Source organism: Herpailurus yagouaroundi, unplaced genomic scaffold, assembly GCF_014898765.1.
Source record: "Herpailurus yagouaroundi ecotype Mexico unplaced genomic scaffold, PumYag 77, whole genome shotgun sequence".
Taxonomy (NCBI): domain Eukaryota; kingdom Metazoa; phylum Chordata; class Mammalia; order Carnivora; family Felidae; genus Herpailurus; species Herpailurus yagouaroundi.
In genome coordinates this window covers 16,315,357-16,335,457 of record NW_024412388.1, presented here as the reverse complement: position 1 = coordinate 16,335,457, position 20,101 = coordinate 16,315,357, and the positions used below count along the sequence as shown (strand labels likewise).

General features: G+C 55.7%; 1 protein-coding gene across 1 annotated transcript in view; it reads left to right on the top strand.

Annotated features, from left to right (window-relative positions):
• The window catches only part of WNT4 (Wnt family member 4), a gene marked incomplete at its 5' end in the record, with an annotated part of 33,932 nt that extends 15,532 nt beyond the window's left edge, over positions 1–18,400 (top strand). Inside the window, 4 exons of the mRNA XM_040464352.1 lie at positions 3,697–3,932; positions 14,394–14,525; positions 14,616–14,758; positions 15,384–18,400. Of these exons, the coding sequence (XP_040320286.1) occupies positions 3,697–3,932; positions 14,394–14,525; positions 14,616–14,758; positions 15,384–15,851 (979 nt within the window). The remainder of the gene's footprint in view (positions 1–3,696; positions 3,933–14,393; positions 14,526–14,615; positions 14,759–15,383) is intronic.
• Positions 18,401–20,101: the final 1,701 nt, after the last annotated feature.

The following is a 20,101-nucleotide window of genomic DNA, read 5'->3' as shown; positions in this document are numbered from 1 at the left end:
GGCCTCACAGACCCACCAGTTTAGTGTCCCCACGAGGACCCAAGCTCCGGGTAGGCAGGGACTTGCCCAAGGTCACACTGTGGGCTGGTAGCTCAGCCAGGCCTCCCCAGCCAGCATTCCCTACCCAGAGAAGCCCTGCCCTTGAACACCTCCCTCCACCAGGAGCCTGGAGCCTGTACAGCCTGACCTGGCCCATCGGCTGGATGCAGAGGGAACAGGGGCCAGCTCTGTGCCCCCATGCCCTTCAGGGAATAGGGGACCCCACCCTTATTCAAGAGGCCAGGTCTGGATCTGAGCAGGAAAGGATCCAACTTGAGGCCCAACTCCTTGTCCCCTCACCGGTGGCCTCCCAAACATGGACCTGGCCCACAGCCAGTAGCTGGGCTCTTGGCGCCCCCTGCAGGCCAAGAGCACCAGGTGGGACTAGGGCCATAGGGGACCTGGCCCAGGCACGGGGAGCACCCAGACAGGGCTGAGGAGCCAGTGTGTCCCCTCCCCCTCCAGATGCACCCTCCCCTTGCCCCTCCACCACCTTCCCACCCTTGTCTCCCCTCTGGGAGGCTCAGGCTCCTGCTAGTCTCTGCATCCCTGAGGCAGGACCTGGCAGAGAAGACGGGGGGGGCCTCCAGGAAGCAAGGAATGTGGGGAGAGGAAGGGAAGGTTGGATGCCTCAGCGCAAGACCACCCACCTTCTACTCACCCATGTGCTGCCAGGGAAGTTGGGGGGACCCTCGTAGCTACAGCACACCTCCCGTGGGCCCGGCTAAGAGCCGGCAGCACCAACCACATCAAATCACCTTAATTTCTCACAGCAGCCCTCTGGGATAGGAACCATTATCTCCATTTCTAGATAAAGACAGCTAGACTCAAGCCCCACAACCAGGAGGTGGGGGGCAGGGGGTGGGGGGGCTGATGCAGCCGTGAGGTGGAAAGTGGGTCCCAGAATCAGATCCCCCTCGGGCATAGAAGGAAACATCCCCCGCGGTTGGCCAAGAGCTTCCCCTGAAGTGCCCTCCAGGGCCAGTCTGGCTTCACAGCTGCTCCTGGGAACGTGTCAAAAGCCCAGATGCCCACCCAGCCCCGCCTGGAGCGAGGCCCCGGCACCTGCACTTTCAACAAACCCCACAAACGTTTCGATGCTCAGCCAGATTCGAGAACCATTCCTCTGGGCCAGCCCCCATGCCTGACACACAGAATCCACCTGCTGCTCACACACCTCTGGGGGAGGAGAACTCGGCGACCGGTAGGCAGCCCGTCGTCTCCACCTTGACCAGCATCCTTAGGTTGAGCAAACCTGGCTCCCAGCAGCTCCTGCCTGCTGGGGCCAGTTCTAGTCCTCGAGCCACTTAAAACAGCATTGTATCCACTTCAAAGGCTTTGAAGTTGGGCAAAACCGGGTTCAAGTCCCTGCTCCACCTCTTATGAGCTGGATGACCTTGCACACAAGGCAAACTACGTAACGGGTCTGTGCCTCCGTTTCTTCCTCTATAAAACAGGGGTCCGTTGGCTTTGCTGGGAGGATAAATGCAACAATGTAAGCGAAGTGCTTAGCCTGGTCCTAAGCTGCATGAAAGCTAACTGTGCTTATTACCGTAGTCATAAAAATGTCCCATACTTTAAGAGGGCTTTCTGTGTACTTCTTTGCTCATCATTTATTCCTTTACTTCATTTGGCAAACAAATGGCAAGTTCCTGCCCTACTGCCTCAGACCCCTTGTCAGCCCATCTTTCACACACAGGACCCCCTTTTGCTCTGACCACAGTTCCTTGACTTAGCCAGAACCAGTGGTAACTTCCCCACGTTACAGATGAGAAAACTGAGTCCCATGGAGTGGGCCTTCCCCCTTGATCCTTCTATGGACAAGAAATTTGTGCGGCTTCATCACCTCCAAGCATCTCCACCTCCATGCCTAGAAAGCTCCCCCAGACCAGGGTGGCTGGCCAAGCTCCTGGTGGGGGACTGGCTCACTATAGAGTCGGGGGCAGCAGGATACTCGCTCTCTTTGTTTCGAGCCCCTGTTGTGTGACCGAGACTAAGGGTAGAGCCAGGCTCTGAGTTTCCTCCTGGGAGACGGTGGGAAGGCCCCTTTCCCTCACTCTGCTCACCTGTATAATGGACCAGACTATCTGTCAGGGAGCATTCTGGAAGTCTGCGATACTCTACTCTGTTGCTCCTCCAAGGACCTGGAAGGCAGCCCCTGCCAGCCCCGCCCTGGGAGGGGAGCAGATCACGTCCCACTGAACAGGTGGGAAGTGAGGGCAAGGAAAGGGAGAGGAGGCCTTCAGAGTTACCACTCAGCTCTCCTCCCAGCACTCAGCTCCCCCTTGTGCACCTACTATGTTCACTTGGCCCTGGCCAAGGATGCTAGAGGGGAGGGGGGGGGCAGGCTGAGGGGCAGTGCTTAGAACAGTCATGGGGTTATCCGGACCTGGGCTCCAAACTAGTAGATCTGCCTCCAAACTAGACAAGCCAGGTGACCCCGAGCCAGTCACTTCACCTATCTGAAACATACCTGGCACTTAGTAGGTGTTCAGGCAATGCACACCTCTGTCCCTTGGGAGGGACCACTTCTTCCTGACAGGGCCTTTCCCTAGCTCTGCTCCCATCCTGGTGAGCATTCATGTGTCTTGCTTCCGGCTCTCTGGCCTCCTGGTCCCGATCACAGTGTCTGTCCTTAGGTGACACAGAGCCTCAACTTGCCCCTCAACTTACCATGGAGGAGGACAGGCAGGGGGAAGGCCCACAGGGTTTGAAGGGGTTTGAAGCTCAGCTCTGGCACTTGCCATCTGTGTCACCCTCTTAGCCTTCATTTTGGAATCCATAAAATGGGCATAACAATTACCACCTCATAGATGGGAGGCAAGGGTGCAGCAGAATATAGTGACCGCCACCGTGCACGACACGTAGTGGGTGTCCAATGAACAGCAGCGCTCCCTCCTGTCCTCCCCTGAAGTAGACACTTTAGAGCCCCTTCTCCCCAAAGGCCGGGTCCCAGAGCTCCCTGACATAAGGTATCTAGCTTGTGATCCCACCATAATTCTATGAGATGGAACCAGCATTGTTGCCCCATCGTCAAGCCACAAAAACTCCAGGGGCTGAGGGACGAGCACGGCACACTGTTTTTAAGCCCTCCTCCCCTGCCACCATCCACGCACTCATCATCTTGAGTCCCCCAGCTGCAGTTGATGCTGGTCACCGTCTGGTGCCCCGGGATGTGGCTGACAGTGAGGGTCTGGGCCTTGCAGCCAGAATGCGGGCTTCGTTCACTGGGGTCCTTGCCTGGGGGTGCGGAAAGAGACACGAGTGCAGCGGTTCTAGCGTCCCAGCTAGAGGGACGTGAAGGGGTCAGAGCCCGGGGGCCAAGTCTGGCGTAACATTGGGGTACAGACGCTGGTGCAGGGGCCACCCTGGGCCAGGAGGGGTCCCGTGGGGGCTCCGTCAGCGTCCCTCTCAGTGCTTTGGCCTGCTTTGGCTGGGGCGGAAGCCTTCTTATGATGAGACGGCACTTCCCCCCTCTGGTCCCAAAAGCCAGGCAAGAGGGCCTGTCGCTGGATCCAGAGAGAGAAGGCACAGCCACGAGCCACCACCGGGATGAGTCAGCTCCCAGGGACCTGGGCTGGGCACAGCCTCGTCCCGGCAGCAGAGAGAGGGGGAGGGATCGCTGCACCACACTCCACCCCGCCGCCTTCTCCCCAGGTACCTGGCCAAGCTGTCCTCCGTGGGGAGCATCTCGGAGGAGGAGACGTGCGAGAAGCTCAAGGGCCTGATCCAGAGGCAGGTGCAGATGTGCAAGCGGAACCTTGAGGTAATGGACTCGGTGCGCCGAGGTGCTCAGCTCGCCATCGAGGAGTGTCAGTACCAGTTCCGGAACCGGCGCTGGAACTGCTCCACGCTCGACTCCCTGCCTGTCTTCGGCAAGGTGGTGACTCAAGGTGAGGGAGGGGCTCGCGGGAGGTGTGGGGCAGGGGGAGAGCACTGCCTTGGCAGGGGAGCCACGCACTCATGAGTGGCCAGAGCCGTCTGTCACTTACCGGGCTAAACCAGCACGCTGCCGGACGGTCACGAGGACGCCGATGGAGGCGGGCAGAGGGGCCAGAACGGGCGTTGCGGGGGGAGGGCCAGCAGAGGGGTGCTGTTCTCTGTGCGGGGCAACACTCTACGGTCTGCAGTGTTTTGGTCCCCAGGCTGCTGTCCCCATTTTACAGAGGAAGTAACTGAGGCTCAGGCAGGGGAAAGGATGGATTGGCCCAGACCCCCAGCCCCATGCTGTTTTTACCCGAACACCAGGCCTCCTGAGGGAGCCCACCTCATTCGTCTGTGTCCTTGATGAGCCATGTGGGGAGCCTCAGCACGTCCTGCTCTGAGACCAGGAAAGAGCAGACCCCGCTTCTGTCCTCCTGGCATCAGGGCAAGCCCAGGAGGGGCAGTAGCTTACACACCAATAGCACAAACTAGGGACCAGACACTGTTTTCAGTAAATACTAACTCATCTGGCCATGGAGATAAGGTTCCATGTTGCAAATGAAGAAACTGAGGCACGTGGAGGTTAAGCAACTCGCTCAACGTCACAGAGCTGGCAAGTGGCAGAGCCAGGGCTTGAGCCCATGTGATCCAGCTCCAGGGTCTTGCTCTCACCCACAGTGAGAGAATGCTGTGATGGGGGGAACACAGGAGGCTTGGGAGCACAAGGGCGGACTCCTCCCCTGGCCAGGGCCGGGTGCTCGGAGAAAGCTTTCCTGAGTTAGGCCCTCTGCGGAGATGAGAAATCTGAGAAGGCATTAAGCCAGAGGAAGGTGGGCAGGGCAGAGAACGTTCCATGCAACTGGAAGGCTCCTTGAGAGGTCACTGGGTCAAGCCACTGCCCTCGAGGAAGTGCTCTAAACCAGCTGCCTCTTTTTCTATTTCCTGAGCTTGAAACTGACACTCCAGAGCTGCTACCAGTCGACAGGGCCCTTTGACTCGCTAGGCAGCAGGAGGGCATTGCCTGGGCCAACCTTTGTCTTGGCACCTGTGGTCCTGGACAGCGAGGGCTGCCGGGCTTGTGGCAAACCGTTTGGATGTTGTTGGAAACCAACTGTGATAGAAATTTGGAAGCAATTCTCCTGGGAGCTGGCAGAGGCCAAAAAGCACCGTCGTGCTTGGCATTGCTAAATATCGCTGCTCTGGAGAAGCAGCAGAGACCTAGTGAGTGGCCTGGTAGCAGAGAATATCCTTGGTCGATGGTGCACTGCCAAGGCTCTGGGACCTGCTGTCTGAGGAGCCCCGAATTCTAGGCTCGAACGGCAGACCCCAAGCACAGGAAGGTCCTTGCATGCAGTAGGTGTTTGGTGTTTTAGGTGCAGTGGTGGACAGATCAGCAGAGTGTCAGGCTCTTTCACACCCCCGTGCTTTTGTACATGCTGTTTCCTCCACCCCAAATATTCACCCCTCTTTCTCCACCCGGCATTGTCCCAGCTCCTACAAACCGGTGGTTGCTTTTTCCTCTGAAGCTTTTTGCTTGTGCTGGGGGCTTTTTCGTGTCTTGTTCGTTTGTTTTTGTAATGTTTAGATTATTTTGTAACGTTTTATTTATTTTTAATTTGTTTTTTTTTTTTAATTTCCATCCAAGTTAGTTAGCTTTTAGTGTAACAATGATTTCAGGACTGGATTCCTTAGTGCCCCTTACCCATTTAGCCCATCCCCCCTCCCACAACCCCTCCAGCAACCCTCAGTTTGTTCTCCATATTTATGAGTCTTTTCTGTTTTGTCCCCCTCCCTGTTTTTATATTATTTTTGTTTCCCTTCCCTTATGTTTATCTGTTTTGTCTCTTAAAGTCCTCATACGAGTGAAGTCATAGGATATTTGTCTTTCTCTGACTAATTTCACTTAGCATAATGCCCTCCAGTTCCATCCACGTAGTTGCAAATGGCAAAATTTCATTCTTTTTGATTGCCGAGTAATACTCCATTGTATGTATACACCACATCTTCTTTATCCATTCATCCATCGATGGACGTTTGGGGTCTTTCCATACTTTGGCTATTGTTGATAGCGCTGTTATAAACATGGGGGTGCATGTGCCCCTTCAAAACAGCGTACCTGTATCCCTTGGATAAATGCCTAGTAGTGCAATTGCTGGGTCATAGAGTAGTTCCATTTTTAATTTTTTGAGGAACCTCCATACTGTTTTCCAGAGTGGCTGCGCCAGTTTGCATTCCCACCAGCAGTGCAAAGGAAATCCTCTTTCTCCGCATCCTCGCCAACATCTGTTGTTGCTGAGTTGTTTATGTTAGCCATTCTGACAGGTGTAAGAGCATAGCTCATGGTGGTTTTGATTTGTATTTCCTTGACGATGAGTGATGTTGAGCATTTTTTCATGTGTTGGTTGGCCATCTGGATGTCTTCTTTGGAGAAGTGTCTATTCATGTCTTTTGCCCATTTCTTCACTGGATTATTTGTTTTTTGGGTGTTGAGCTTGGTTAAGTTCTTTATAGATTTTGGATACTAACCCCTTATCTGATATGTCATTTGCAAACATCTCCCATTCCTTCGTTTGCCTTTTAGCTTTGCTGATTGTTTCCTTCACTGTGCAGAAGCTTTTTATTTTGATGAGGTCCCAGTAGTTCATTTTTGCTTTTGCCTCCCTTGCCTCCGGAGACGTGTTGAGTAAGAAGTTGCTGCGGCCAAGGTCAAAGAGGTTTTTGCCTGCTTTCTCCTCGAGGATTTTGATGGCTTCCTGTCTTACATTGAGGTCTTTCATCCATTTTGAGTTTATTTTTGTGTCTGGTGTAAAAAAGTGGTCCAGGTTCATTTTTCTGCCTGTCGCTGTCCAGTTTTCCCAGCACCACTTGCTGAAGAGACTGTCTTTATTCCATTGGATATTCTTTCCTGCTTTGTCAAAGATTAGTCGGCCATACGTTTGTGAGTCCATTTCTGGGTTCTCTATTCTGTTCCATTGATCTGAGTGTCTGTTTTTGTGCCAATATTTTTGTAATTTTTTTTAAGTTTATTTATTTTTTGAGAGAGACAGAGAGAGCATGAGCGGGAGAGCAGCAAAGAGACAGGGACAGAGAAAAGCCCAAGCAGGCTCAGCGCTGATAGAACAGACCCCGACGCAGGGCTCGAACTCACCAACCTCATGACCTGATCCGATATCGAAAGTCAGACGCTCAGCCAACTAAGCCACCCGGGCACCCCTGTATTTTTTTCGTTTTGATCTAATTTCAAACCTACAGGCAAGTTACAAAACATTGTTTTCATCTCCAGGTGATGGATTTATTCAGTCAGCTACTTTTCTTTTCTTATTGAGGTATAACTGACATACAACATTATATTCATTTCAGGTGTACAACATAATGACTCCACATGTGTATATATTACGAAATGATCACCCCAGTAGGTCTGATTAGCACTCATCACTACACATAGGTCCACCTTCCTTTTCTTATGAGAATTTTTAAGATCTACTCTCTTAGCAACTTTCAAATATGCAACACAGTATTCTTAACCATAGTCACCATGCTGTACATTACATCCTCGTGCCTTACTTATTTTGTAACTGGAGGTTTGTACCTTTTGACCCCCTTCACCCATTTCACTTACTTCCCCACCCCCTACCCCACCTTTGGCAACCAACCAATCTGTTGCCTGTATGTACCAGCTTGGTTTTTCCTAAGAGGAATTCCCATAATGCTCTTTACCTAGATTCAGCAACTGTTTACATTTTAACCCATCTGCCTTATCAATTTCTCTATCTCAATCTCTCTCTCACTCTCCCTTAACACAGACATACAGACACACACATATGCACACGTCTAAACCATCTGTGTTCACACAGCTTTCATTACACCTTTTAGACTAAACTGTAATGCCTGTTCCCTCACCCCACCCCACCACTTTCCTAAACCTTGAACTGTTCTGGGGCGAGGTGATGTCTCCTTTACCTGTTTCCTTTACCTGTCTCCTTTACCTGTCTCCTTTACCTCTTCCATGCCTGGAAGAGCCTGGCATGGAGGACACAGTCAATGGATGTCATCCAATGACAAAAAGCAAGTCGGGGCAAGGACTCAAAAGGGCAAAGAAAGGGAGGCATGGGTTCGGTGCTGGCCTGAAGCCAGTGAAGAACCCCATGGAAAAGTGCCTTCCTCACCTGTGTTTGCAGCAGAAACCAAGGGAGGGCTCATCCCTGGCTCAGCAAGTTTGGGGAAACACTGGGAATCCTACTGGCAATGCGGAAATCTGCTCCAGACTAAAGTCTGAGTGGCTTGGCTGAGCGTCCAACCCCCTCGAGGCGGAGTCAAGGCACCCACACACCAGGCAGACATCAGGGGCGTCTGGAGGAGTCTGATCTCTTCCTATTCATCCATATCCTCACTCTTGTATTTCTCATGTTCTTCCCTGGTAAGAGTCCTCTTGGAAAAGTCTTAATTTGTCTCCACTGCACAAGAGGAGGCACCTGCAGGGGAAGCATGGGCAGGCGTGACCTTGGAGGAGTGGCATCACTCCGAGTGGCACCTGTCAGTGAGACCAGCATGTGTGCTTGCCTTATAGGGCCCCTCACGAAGGTCCCGTGACACAGGGGGTGGCAGCCCTGAGTGTCCACCCCGACCAAGAAAAGCCATCCTCATCACCAGCTGCTGTCACTGGGGACAGCTACAAGAGCAGCAGCCAGTGTGGGCGGGCCTCTTTGGTGGCCACCAGCTTTTGGGGTGATGGCAAGGGTGAGCTTGATTCGGTGCCCACATTCATCGGCTGCCTGGCTGGGGTCATGGCCTCAGACATGGCGGAGGCCCAGGAGCCAAGCCATACTTGGAGAAGAAAAGGAAACCCTTTGCTGACGGCCGCCTGTGTGCCATCTTGCCTCAGATCGCCCTCATGACAACTCTTGAATGTGTGGCGTGCCCCTACTCTACTGCCAAGAAGGGAGGTCCAGCAAGCAGAGGGTGGTGACACACCCCCAGCTCCGGGACCTGCCAACTCTTGGCCCTGAGATCTCAGGCAGGGTCTGTTCCCTCTCCTAGCCTCACAAAGTGGGGACAGTCTCAGGACCAACCTCCTGGGATTTCCATCAGGATTCAGAGATGATGCCTCTGAAGGGCTGGATGGCACTCGAGCCCCACAGGCAGACATTGCTGAGGTCTCGCAGCCTCCAACTCTACACCCCAGCACCCCACCACCTCCACCCTGCTCCTGGCCTACTGAGGCGAGGTGGGTGGTAAAATAATGGTGAACAATGAGGACCGTGTAAGTGAGGGCCAAACTGTGTGCTCCAGGCTAAAAATCCACCAGAAACCTGGGGAAATTAGCATCCGGGATGGCCGGGAACGAAGGCAGGAGGCAGTTCTTGGCCGAGGAGGCATTACGGCCAGGTGTGGGATGGCCTCTGTAAGTTTTAGTCACTGCTTTGTCCCAGAGTCTAGAGTAAGCACCTGCACATGGTAGGCCACTGATAAATATGTGCTGAATGGATAAAAAAGGTTTGAGGACAGGAGGGAAAGCCACAGAGTCTGGCCAGGGTTCAAGGTCACCATGAACAGGATACACTGGGGTCTCAGAGCAGGCTGGCCCAAGCATGGCAGGGAGAGGTGGACAAAGCAATGCAAACTCCTCTTCTCCTCTTCCCTCCTTCTGTGGGCGATGCCGTGCCTCTGCCTGCCTCCCCGCATCTCATTCTGTGACCTTGACCAAGGGAGAGGGGACTCAATGAGCCTTGAGGCCCTCCAGCCTCTGGCTGCCATGGTAGCGAGGCGATGGGGTGCACTGGCCGAAGCAAAGTGAAGACTCAAACCCAGGCCCACCTTCCCAACCTCTGAGTGTCTAACATCATCCAGACACCTTACTGACTGTAACATCAGACTAGAGTTAAGAAGTAAACACTTTTCAGTCCTAGGCTGTGACTTACCGAAACCTGTCTTCTCACCTTGATCCTCCATACTGGCATTGTGCTGGGCCCAGGGAAGGTGAGAACATGCCTTCTTTCTGGGTGACCTCCAGGCCAGCCTTTAGGTGCCATCAGATTAAGTTATAGGGGGGCTGGGGTGGGTTCCCAGAGACATTCCGCCACTGGGAGTTCCTTAAGGACAAATCTACCTCGTTTTCCCTGGAGTGTAGCATAGGACTGGGCTTGCAGTGGGTGATCAATAAATGTTTGGCGAGGGAGCAAGCAAGGGAGGAAGTGTCTCTGCCCTAAGGAAGCTTTTAGCCCGATGGCAAACACACAGTTGACTGCCTGGCCTTCAGGGTATAAGCACCCTGATGATCCCTGTTTGCAAATGAATAAAATGGCATTAATCACGACAATAATCACAAAATATGTCTCAAGTGCCCATTATGTGCCAGGGACTAGACTAAGCATGTTCTGTATTTTACCTCATTAGGTTCCCATAACCACCTGTTGAGGTCAGTGCTTTCATCAGCCCCCGTTCTATGGACAAGAAAATTGACAATCACACATCTAGGGAGTAGCAGGGCAAGGAACAGATCTCAGTCCTGCTGCCTGAGCATCCAGACTCTCCCAATACTCATCCCTGTCTCCAAGGGCTGCTCTGTGCACCACCCTGTGCTGGGTGCTAGGGGGCAAAAGAGAAGTATGGGGACAGCCTCGCCAGGCAAACAAGCAATACACTTAGGTGATAAAACCACCTGCAGCCTGATTTCTGATCCTGGGGGCAGGCAGGCCAGCGAGAGCACCAGGAGCCCTGGGAGGTCCAAGACAGAGGGCAGGAAATGTGGGAGAAGCGTGGGGTCTGGCCTGTCTGGGCAGCGCTATCTCGCCCTTGTTAGAGTTGGGATAATGAGGCTCAGAGAGGACAGTAACGCCGCTAGTAAGAGTCTTAGTTTACTCTTTGCTCTGTGCTACATCATCTCTTAAATCCAAAGAGGCTTCCTAGAGGTGGTTTCAAGAAAAGGTGAGCTTTTGTAGCTAAGAGAACAAAGGAAACTGGGAGGGCAGGCTGGGGGCAGGGAAGGGGAGAGCACAGGGCAGTGTCTTTCTCAAAGACCAGGGCCTGTCCTGCCCCACCTCCCAGGGCTCCCTCCCTGGGTCTGCTTTGGAAACACGTGAGTTATGCTCAAATGGCCCTCCCACCAGGACCCCAGCCTGGTGCCCAGGGGACCACTATGTCCATGGCTTCTTTTAAGCCCAACTCGGCATCCACGGCTTCTTCTCCAAACACTTCTTCCTACTCGAATGTCCTTCCTTCCCACATCGGGGCAGGGGGCGTGGGGGGCATCGCACGTGACGTGCTCAGAAGGGTACGGGCTTTGACTCACCCAGGCTTCGGTTCTGGTTCCCGCTGAGCCGCTGACCGGCTGAGGGACCTGGACCCCAGGGCCTCACTCCTTCCTCCAGAACAGAGCTGGAGAGAGCTGGGTGCCCCATTTGTGGTGAGCCATAGACAGCACTTGGAAAGGACCCTGGCACTTAGTAGGCCCTCAGAAAGGGGAGCTATTACTGGGTCCACAGGACCCCTCTGAATTCCCAACCCCAGGCAGCCCTGGCACCTTGAAAAGATGCCACTGAGGTGGGACCCAGCAGAGCCACTTCCGCTCCACACGCTGGAGCACGGGGAGGAGGAAGAAAGGAGCTGGGTGTGGGGTGTGGCAAATGGCTTCATGGAAGGCCAAGCAGGTTGCAGGGCAGCTACCGGCACCGAGGGGTCTGCCTTACCACCAGCTCTGATGTCCCAGGAGGACAAAGCCAGATCTGTCTCCCTGCTGCAGCTGGAACAGGCAACCCTCCCCTCCCCACCCCCGCCCCGACCAGGGGGCAGCTATCTTCTATGACATGTGGGGATCTCCCTCTGCTAGGCTTGCAGGAACGCCACAGTCCCTTTCTGCCATGGCAGTCTCTGCCAGGTGCCCCGCTAGTGAGCAAGGCTCCAGCCTGGACACCCAGGCAGAGGAGAGGAGCAAGGAGGGGCCACAGCCCTGGAGTCAAAGGGCTGGGACCCAGAGCCAGTTAGAAAAGGCTGCTGGTGCCACTGCTATGGGCCTTAGGGGCATGGCGGCTTGGCCACACTCTCCAGGCCTTCTGGGGCCTCCGGTGTGGAGCACAGGCCAACTGCTCACCGTCTCCCGGTAAGGAGCCCACAAATGGGACTGAACTTGTACTACAGAACTTAAGATTTAGGGCAGACCTAAGAAAGCCCATCCTGGCTTCACACACAGGAGGTAGGAAGCGATCCACTGCAGGTGTATTCCTGCAGGCTCTGGGCTCCACGAGGACAATGTCAAGGTTGAAAGCTCTGCAGCCAAACTTCCTGAGTTCACATTCTAGTTCTGCCGCTTCCTGACTGGGTATTGTTGGTCAAGTTGCTTCACTACTCGGTGCCTCAGCTTCTTCGTCTATAAAAAGAGGATGAAAAGTCTCCTCTCCATAGGGTTGGGGTGAAGAGTATATAAATTATGTGAAGTGCTTAGTCAGTGCCCAGCACAGAGGGAGCTCTCTATAAGCTTTAGCTCTTATGATTTTCCCTCCACGATCTCTTCCTTCAGGCCCACTCCCAAGCTAAGAAAACCAGAGGGTCCTGTACCCAAGGCTGGGGCAAGGGGGATCTGGAGTCCTGGTAGATGGATGTTGGTTTGGGGAATGAGGCAGAGGTCTCCCTGAACAAATTGACAGGGAACCTTGCACACCAGGGCTGCCAGCACTCAGGGGAGGAGAGGAGCCCAGATATCCAGGGAGGACCAGGGGCTGCCCGAGAGTCCGGAGAAGCAGGAGTAAGGACCAAGCCCAGCCGAGCGCTGGGGCCACCTTACCAGTCCCATTGGCCCTATCTCCCGCTTTCCCTTCCCCCTTGGTCTTTGGGGCGAAGATCTGTGCTGGTTCAGGCCTGGAAATACCAGAAATACCAGAAACTAAAGTCGTCCCTCTTTGGGCGGCCACAGCACAAAACCAACCAACATGATCCTGTTATTAGCCTCGATTAACTTGGAGAGGATTCCACCTCAGGCCGTCGAGGTCCCGTGGCTCCAGCCAAGGCCCCCGATGCTGGCCCAGAATGGCCAAGCCAGGACAGAGGGTGGGCAGTGGAGAGTGGGTGGTGGGCGGTACCCCCGGTTCAAGGGCGGAACACAGGACAGGTTGTCCGGAGCCACCGGGGCCTGAGCCGCCCCCCACCCCAGCGCTCGGCTTCTGCTGCCTGTCCACAGACGTGGGCACAGAGGAGGTGATTGTTTCCATCTGACCACGGCAACTGCTCCCAGGGGCAGCCAAGAGCACAGGCCTGTGTCACGGTGGTAATTGCCAACCACGGGGCCAAAACCTGCCCCCTCCACTCCTGCGGACACAGACACTCCAGCAAGAGACAGAAGGACAGTCACGGGCACACAGAGGCCCTCACAGAACCCAGAAGAGGAGCAGGGCCTGTCTGGTCACACACCCAGCGAGCCACGTGCACGTGCACTACACGCACCACCAGCACCACCCACAGGCCCAGAAAGAGGCTCCGCAGCAGCTACACCCTGAGGCACAGTTCCTAGGAGGATAAAAACACCCATTCAGGCAGGGGGCGAGGACAGGCACCAAGACAGGACTGCTAAGAAGTCATGGGGCAGAAGGGGAAGAACAGGCAGCAGAGGCAGACGGACCTGTGTCTGAGTCCTGGTTCTGTCACCTCCTTGCTGGGTGACTGGGAACAAATCGCTTCCTCTCCCCAAAGCCGCACTTTACCATCTGTGAAATGGGCACAAATACGGCTCCCCAGTAGCAGGGGGCATCCTCTCCTCAGCACTGGTCCTGGTAAACAGTAGGGACTGTCACTATTACGATTTACTGTCACAGGGGTGGAAGGAAGCAAAACGGCCTCAGCAGAAAGGGCTGGGGCGGGTTGATAGTGCAGGGGGACCCCCTCGGGGCACGGGGGGCAGCTGGGGGGTAGGCATGAATAGAATGCAGGTTTTAAAAGAAGCCAGACCTGGGCTGGTGGTCCGGCTCTGCTGTTTCAGGGCCCTGGCAGTCTCGGTAAGTCGGCTCCGCTCTGTGCACCTGTCCTGTCTCCCCTGATGATGTTAATGTTAACCACGCGCCCTGGAGAGAGGCTGTGACCACGGTGTCCTCAGTCCAGTCGGGGCACTGCGGCTGGACTGTCTGCCTGCTCAGCCATGTGTTGTGTGACCCGGGACGAGGCGGCTGATCCGTCCGTAGACTCCTTACCTCACGGGTGCTGTGCACACGAGCCGATCGGCGCACGTGCAACGGCGAGCAGCGCCTGGGACGCAGCAAGCGCAGTCGGTGGCTGGTCCGGGCAGAACACACACACACGGCCGGGGTACCTCCTAGCCGTCAGGCAGGCCTGCCTCCCCGTCTCCACGTGCCTGCCTCGAGGGGCTCCCAGGTACCACTCCCCACGACAAAGGAAGGAGCCGGGCGGAGCCCCGGGACCCAGCCCTGCCCTCCCTCTGCCTCCCACAGGGACCCGGGAGGCGGCCTTCGTGTACGCCATCTCTTCAGCAGGTGTGGCCTTCGCGGTGACGCGGGCATGCAGCAGCGGGGAGTTGGAAAAGTGTGGCTGTGACCGGACGGTACATGGAGTCAGCCCGCAGGGTAAGTGTGGGAGGTGGGGTGGGGCGGGAGGGGGGGAAGGGGGGCGGCCCCGCCCTCACTCACCACGGCCACTGTGCACCCCCTGCACAGGCTTCCAGTGGTCGGGATGCTCGGACAACATCGCCTATGGCGTGGCCTTCTCCCAGTCCTTCGTGGACGTGCGGGAGAGAAGCAAGGGGGCCTCATCCAGCCGTGCCCTCATGAACCTCCACAACAACGAGGCTGGCAGGAAGGTAGGGTGGCGTTTCTCCTGCCACTACCACCACCGGGGCGGGGGCGGGCTGGGCAGGGCGCCTGGAACACTCTCCCACCCTCGCACCACTCGGGAACATTTGCGCAGGCTCCCACCAGCACTTGCGTGGGCCGGAGGGGTATGGGGCGGCGGGTGGGGGAGCAGACAGGTAAGCAGGTGTCACAGAAGCGCGTACGACACACACACCCCCCCTTAATAAGCAGCAGAGCCAGGATCTGAACCTCGTGTCGATGCACAGATCGTGTGCGTTAACTAGGATACTGGCTGCCTGCTCCTGCTCCTGCTCCTGCTCCTGCTCGAGGTTCCCCTGCAGACTCAACGCACCTCTCCCGTCCTGCCCCCCATCGTGTCCCTCACCACGCAGTTCCAGAACGATGCCCTTCGGGAGGTTTCTCCTCCGTCACTGCAAGTGCCCCAAGGGCAGGGACAACGTCTCCCACCGTCCCCAACACAGCCCACCAGCCCACCCTGGCAGACAGCGGGTGCTCACTCCGGAAGCAGGACGCCCGTGCTCCCGTCCCCGGCCCGCCCCGGGTCCCGGCCCCGCCCCAGCCTCCCCGCTGGCCGTCTCCTGATGGCCCCTCTCCCCTCCCCGCCCCCTGCAGGCTATCCTGACACACATGCGGGTGGAGTGCAAGTGCCACGGGGTGTCGGGCTCCTGTGAGGTAAAGACGTGCTGGCGAGCCGTGCCGCCCTTCCGCCAGGTGGGCCACGCACTCAAAGAGAAGTTCGACGGCGCCACCGAGGTGGAGCCACGCCGCGTGGGCTCCTCCAGGGCGCTGGTGCCGCGCAACGCACAGTTCAAGCCACACACGGATGAGGACCTGGTGTATTTGGAGCCCAGCCCGGACTTCTGCGAGCAGGACGTGCGCAGCGGCGTGCTGGGCACGAGGGGCCGCACGTGCAACAAGACGTCCAAGGCCATCGACGGCTGCGAGCTGCTGTGCTGCGGCCGGGGCTTCCACACGGCCCAGGTGGAGCTGGCCGAGCGCTGCAGCTGCAAATTCCACTGGTGCTGCTTCGTCAAGTGCCGGCAGTGCCAGCGGCTGGTGGAGCTGCACACGTGCCGGTGACAGGCAGCGTCAGCCCGGCGCCAGCAACCAGCTCGCGGCCCGAGAGAGGCCGGTAATTTAAACAGCGCCCCCACACCTACCCCAAGGGATACTGGCTGTACTTTTTGTTTTGGTTTGGTTTTTGGGTCCTCCTGTTATTTATTGCTGAAACCAGGCGGGCGGCCCCAAGGGCACCAGCCAGGGCCTCCTCGAAGCCTGGGCCTTTGTGGCCGCCACTGACCAAAGGGATCTCGCTCGTGCCTCTGGCTGTCCACATGTGGCCACTGCTGACCACTCGGTTGTTAACTGCATCTGTTTTTCTACTCACAGACTTCAGCTGGGTAATGAGGAGCGTTGGTCACATGCCTACTGACCCTGCCATGTAGGGAAGGAGGCGGCCCTATGGCAGGGGGAAATCAGTGCCATCTCGAGGGAAGCTGCACCCCTGCACGTACACACCGGCCCCTGGCAGCTTCAGCCTGGTCTCCCAAGCCCCTGGAAAGGGAACGGGCAGATACCAGCTCAAGGGCAAAGGGTTCGTTTGGCCCTCCATGGGCGGCCGGAGGTTCAGTCTCTGTGGGACCTTCCAGGCAGGAAGAGCAGGCGAGACAAGGGCAAGGGAAGGTGCTAGTCCCACCCTGGAGCCCAGCCCACCCAGCCCCCCCAGTCAAAGCCGCCACTCCCTGGTCACTCCCAGACAGGAGCACCAGCTGCCATCTTGGACCAGAGGTCCCAGCCAGGCCTTTGCAGCGACACCTCTTGACGTGTCTCCTCACAGTGCCACTCGTCTGTGAGACGAAGAATGGACATCACACATGCAGAGGAACCCGGCCAGTGGAAAAGCCCTGTCCCACCCATTATTTCACTCACTGAACCGAATTTACTGAGCAAATACCATGGTCTGAGCCCTGTACTGGGCCATCCCATAGGACGATCACAACAGTCCTGGGAGGTGCACAAGACAGAGATGCTTGTGCCCATTTTACAGCAGAAGGGGGCACTGCTCAGCCAGGTCCCAGAGCACGCTAATCAGAAGCACAGCCAGAAGAGCCCTCCAGACAAGGTTCCTCCTGGGCGCCTTACCCAAAGGCCCAGGAACTGGAGGTCTCCTTGGGGAGGAAGTGGGGCCAGGAAGTAGCAGAAGCCACAGACCACAGGCTAGACAAGCGGCCACATGGCTCCAGGGCGCAGAAGATGGACAGCTAGAAGGCTGGCGAAGTGAGGTGTCCGCAGCTGAGGCGACCCTACCCCCAGGTACCCTGGGCACTGAAGAAGAGCCCCCCAGAGAAATCACCAGCAGCCTGGGCCTGGCCCTGCGCCCCAGCCAAACCAGCAGGAGCACAGCCCAAACTTCTGTGACCAGGACATGCACACAGCAAGACTCGGCCTGACCCCACTGCTGCTTCACAGGTGGGCTCCCAACCACCATAGGAGCTCGCTGTCAGCTCAGTCTCCAAATTGCCCCCTTAATGGGGCCCCAGGCTCCTGGTTCGAGATCTTGAGCTCTGGGATCCCCAGCTGGAGATTCTCAGACCCCGAGCTCTTGGTTCCAGGGTTCCATGTCTGAATTCAAAGTCCCAGATTGAGAATATGGGTTCCGGCCTGTAGAAGCTCTCCTCCAGGCCTTGTGGTTTGTGCCTCCTGGTGCTGGCTTCCTCACGAAGAAAGGGTCAACACCCTTGGCCCCAAGCCAAACTCTCTGCTCAACGTCCATCCAAGAAGGCCAAAACCAAGTGAGATGCTGCAGCCACACTGGAATGAGGGGTAATCTTGGGGCCGGCAGGCTCTGATGTGGATGAAAGCTGAGCCCACTAAGTGTCCCCACAGCGGCCCAGCTGGACTCACTGCTCCTCTGGCAGGCTCTGTTCAGCTGTCTGCTCAGTGCCAGGGAAAATGCTATCCCTCACTGGCAGAGGCCAGACCCAGACAAAGAAAGCATGGGAGACCCCTCCCCCTCCAGAGACAGGGCAGAGCCACTCTCCCCCACCCCCAAATCGTGTCCTCAGAGCCGGAGGACTGGAAGGTCCAGGCTGGATGCTGGTATTATGGATACTGCCCCAGGAAAAAATGAGAGGGTCTGTGTCCGCTCACAGGCTTCACCTTTCCACCTGCCTGGGGGCTCTCTCAAAGCTGACCACCCTGGGGTTCTGAAGGGTATGGCCTCTGTAAAGCAGACTAGAATCTAGGAGCCTCTGCCCAGTCCTACCATCACCAGCACCCCAAAGGCCAAAGGGACCCACAGCTACATGAAAATGGAGCTTCCTTGGAAACACCCAGCTCCCAACTGTCCCAAATAAAGAGGAGGAACCAGCCCATGCCTTACGTAGCCCACCCACTCTGGAAGCTGGCCAGAGGTTCTGAGTCCTGCCCGAAACTCTCTCCATTAGTCTCCACAAGGCAAAGGTGATGTCCTCTGAGGCCAAGGGCTAGATAAGCCCCAGCTCTGGATGCTGCTACCCCTCTGCTGCCCATACCCCATCCTCTAATTTTTATACTAGGCCCCTTGCCATTGTGACACCCCCATGAAATAGTCTGATGCACGATAAAATGATTATTTCTTTATCTTGTAATTGTGAAAGTGACTTCTTTTGTAGAAAAGGGAGGAGAGAGACATGGGGAAGGACACTGAAAAACACAGACAACTACTTAACGAATTCTAGATATGAGGACCCTCCTGGCCCTCTTTCCGTCTGAACTACTGGTTTGATGGCCACACAGAAAAAACCCACCTGCATGCTGTCTGGAATCCCCCTTTAACACATGAGGCTATACCTGCATTTCATCGAGCCACAATCAGCTATTTAAGCCTTGGCCTGAGCCAAGGCCTCAGAACCCTTCTTGAGAGTTGATATAGAGGATAAACAAATACAATGACAGAGGAGGGTCTGGTGAAGTGGGTGCCAACTGAGAAGGTAAAGACCAAATCGAAAAGAACTTAGTTCCTGCCAGGGATCCAAGGCCTGTGGCTAGGAGTCCACTCCAGAATTGGAGCCTGGTCAGGATGAGAAGTCTGGATGGAAAACTGCATGTAACTCAAGCCAGAGCTGATGGGAAGACCCAAGGTGGCTTCTCAGGAACCTCAGCCTAGTGAAGTGCTTACCAAGGGAGACATGCCCTGTTGTCCCCCCAGTCCCCGCCCCCTGCAGCAAATTCACACCAGCCTGGAAGCAGTTAGGCTGCTATGTGCTTGGCTTTCCAAAAGTTTAGTGGGGTATAGAATGGCTGAAGCAAGTGCTTTTAAGACAGCAGAGGTGCACGCAGATTAGTGAAGAACTGGGAAAGGAGACAATGGAGGGAGAGAAGAGTCTGGAGGATGGAGGGAGAGAAGAGTCTGGAGGATGGGTGGAGAGAAAAGGACACCTCATCCTTAAATCAGGGTCAAGGCAAGAGTGGGAAACTGGTGACACAGAGGGTCAAAGACAGCTGAACAAAGAGGTGATGGTCTCCATACCCAACCATCTCCCAGAACTGGGAAAAGGACCCAGGTTTTACAACCGAACGTTAGACTCCAGTGCTGCCACTTTTTCACTGTATGGAAAATTGGGTAACGCATCATCCCTCTCTGGGACTCATTTTCTTCCTCTGATATTAATAGGGGGCTATTCCCCCTGCTCCAACTTCAAGTGGGGCTAAATAGTAATAGAACCTATTTCTTGGGGATGTTGAATAAAATACGTAAAGCTCAACAAATGGCAGCTACTATTATGAATGTTTCTCTTCCCTTTTCAGGAATGTAGGAGGCAGTGAAGGTGGCTCTAAAATTGAGGCCAGAGAAGGATGAAACAAGGAAGAAATCAGAGAGAGTTAGGAGCTAAAGACAGGTGATCCTACTTTGGCCCCATCCCCCAAATCAGACACCGACAGATGCCTCAGGACAGAAATCCCCAGGTCCTCAGAGACAAGAGAACCCAGGGGTCAGGATACCCAGGCAGCAGCAAGCAAGGCAATGGCAAAGCTGCCCTTAGGCACCAGCAGAAGAGGCTGAACCCAGGTCTCAATGTGGCTGAGAAGCAGGGCTAGGACAGGAAACAGGGGCCAAGGAGTGGAGGAAGGAGCTCCAGGGCTGTAGGAAGCACATGTAGTGGGGCCCAGGGGCTCTGCCTATGAGGATGGAAGGCTTTCAGGACTCCGAGGCAAGGTCAGCTCATGGAGAGAGCCTGTGTCCAGATCCATTCTTGACAGCTGTCCTCACGAGTCAGGCCTGAAGGTCTCTGAGAAAGGCTGTGAGGCTGTGATAAAGCGGACGTCCTTCTCAGCCCCTGCTTGACAGC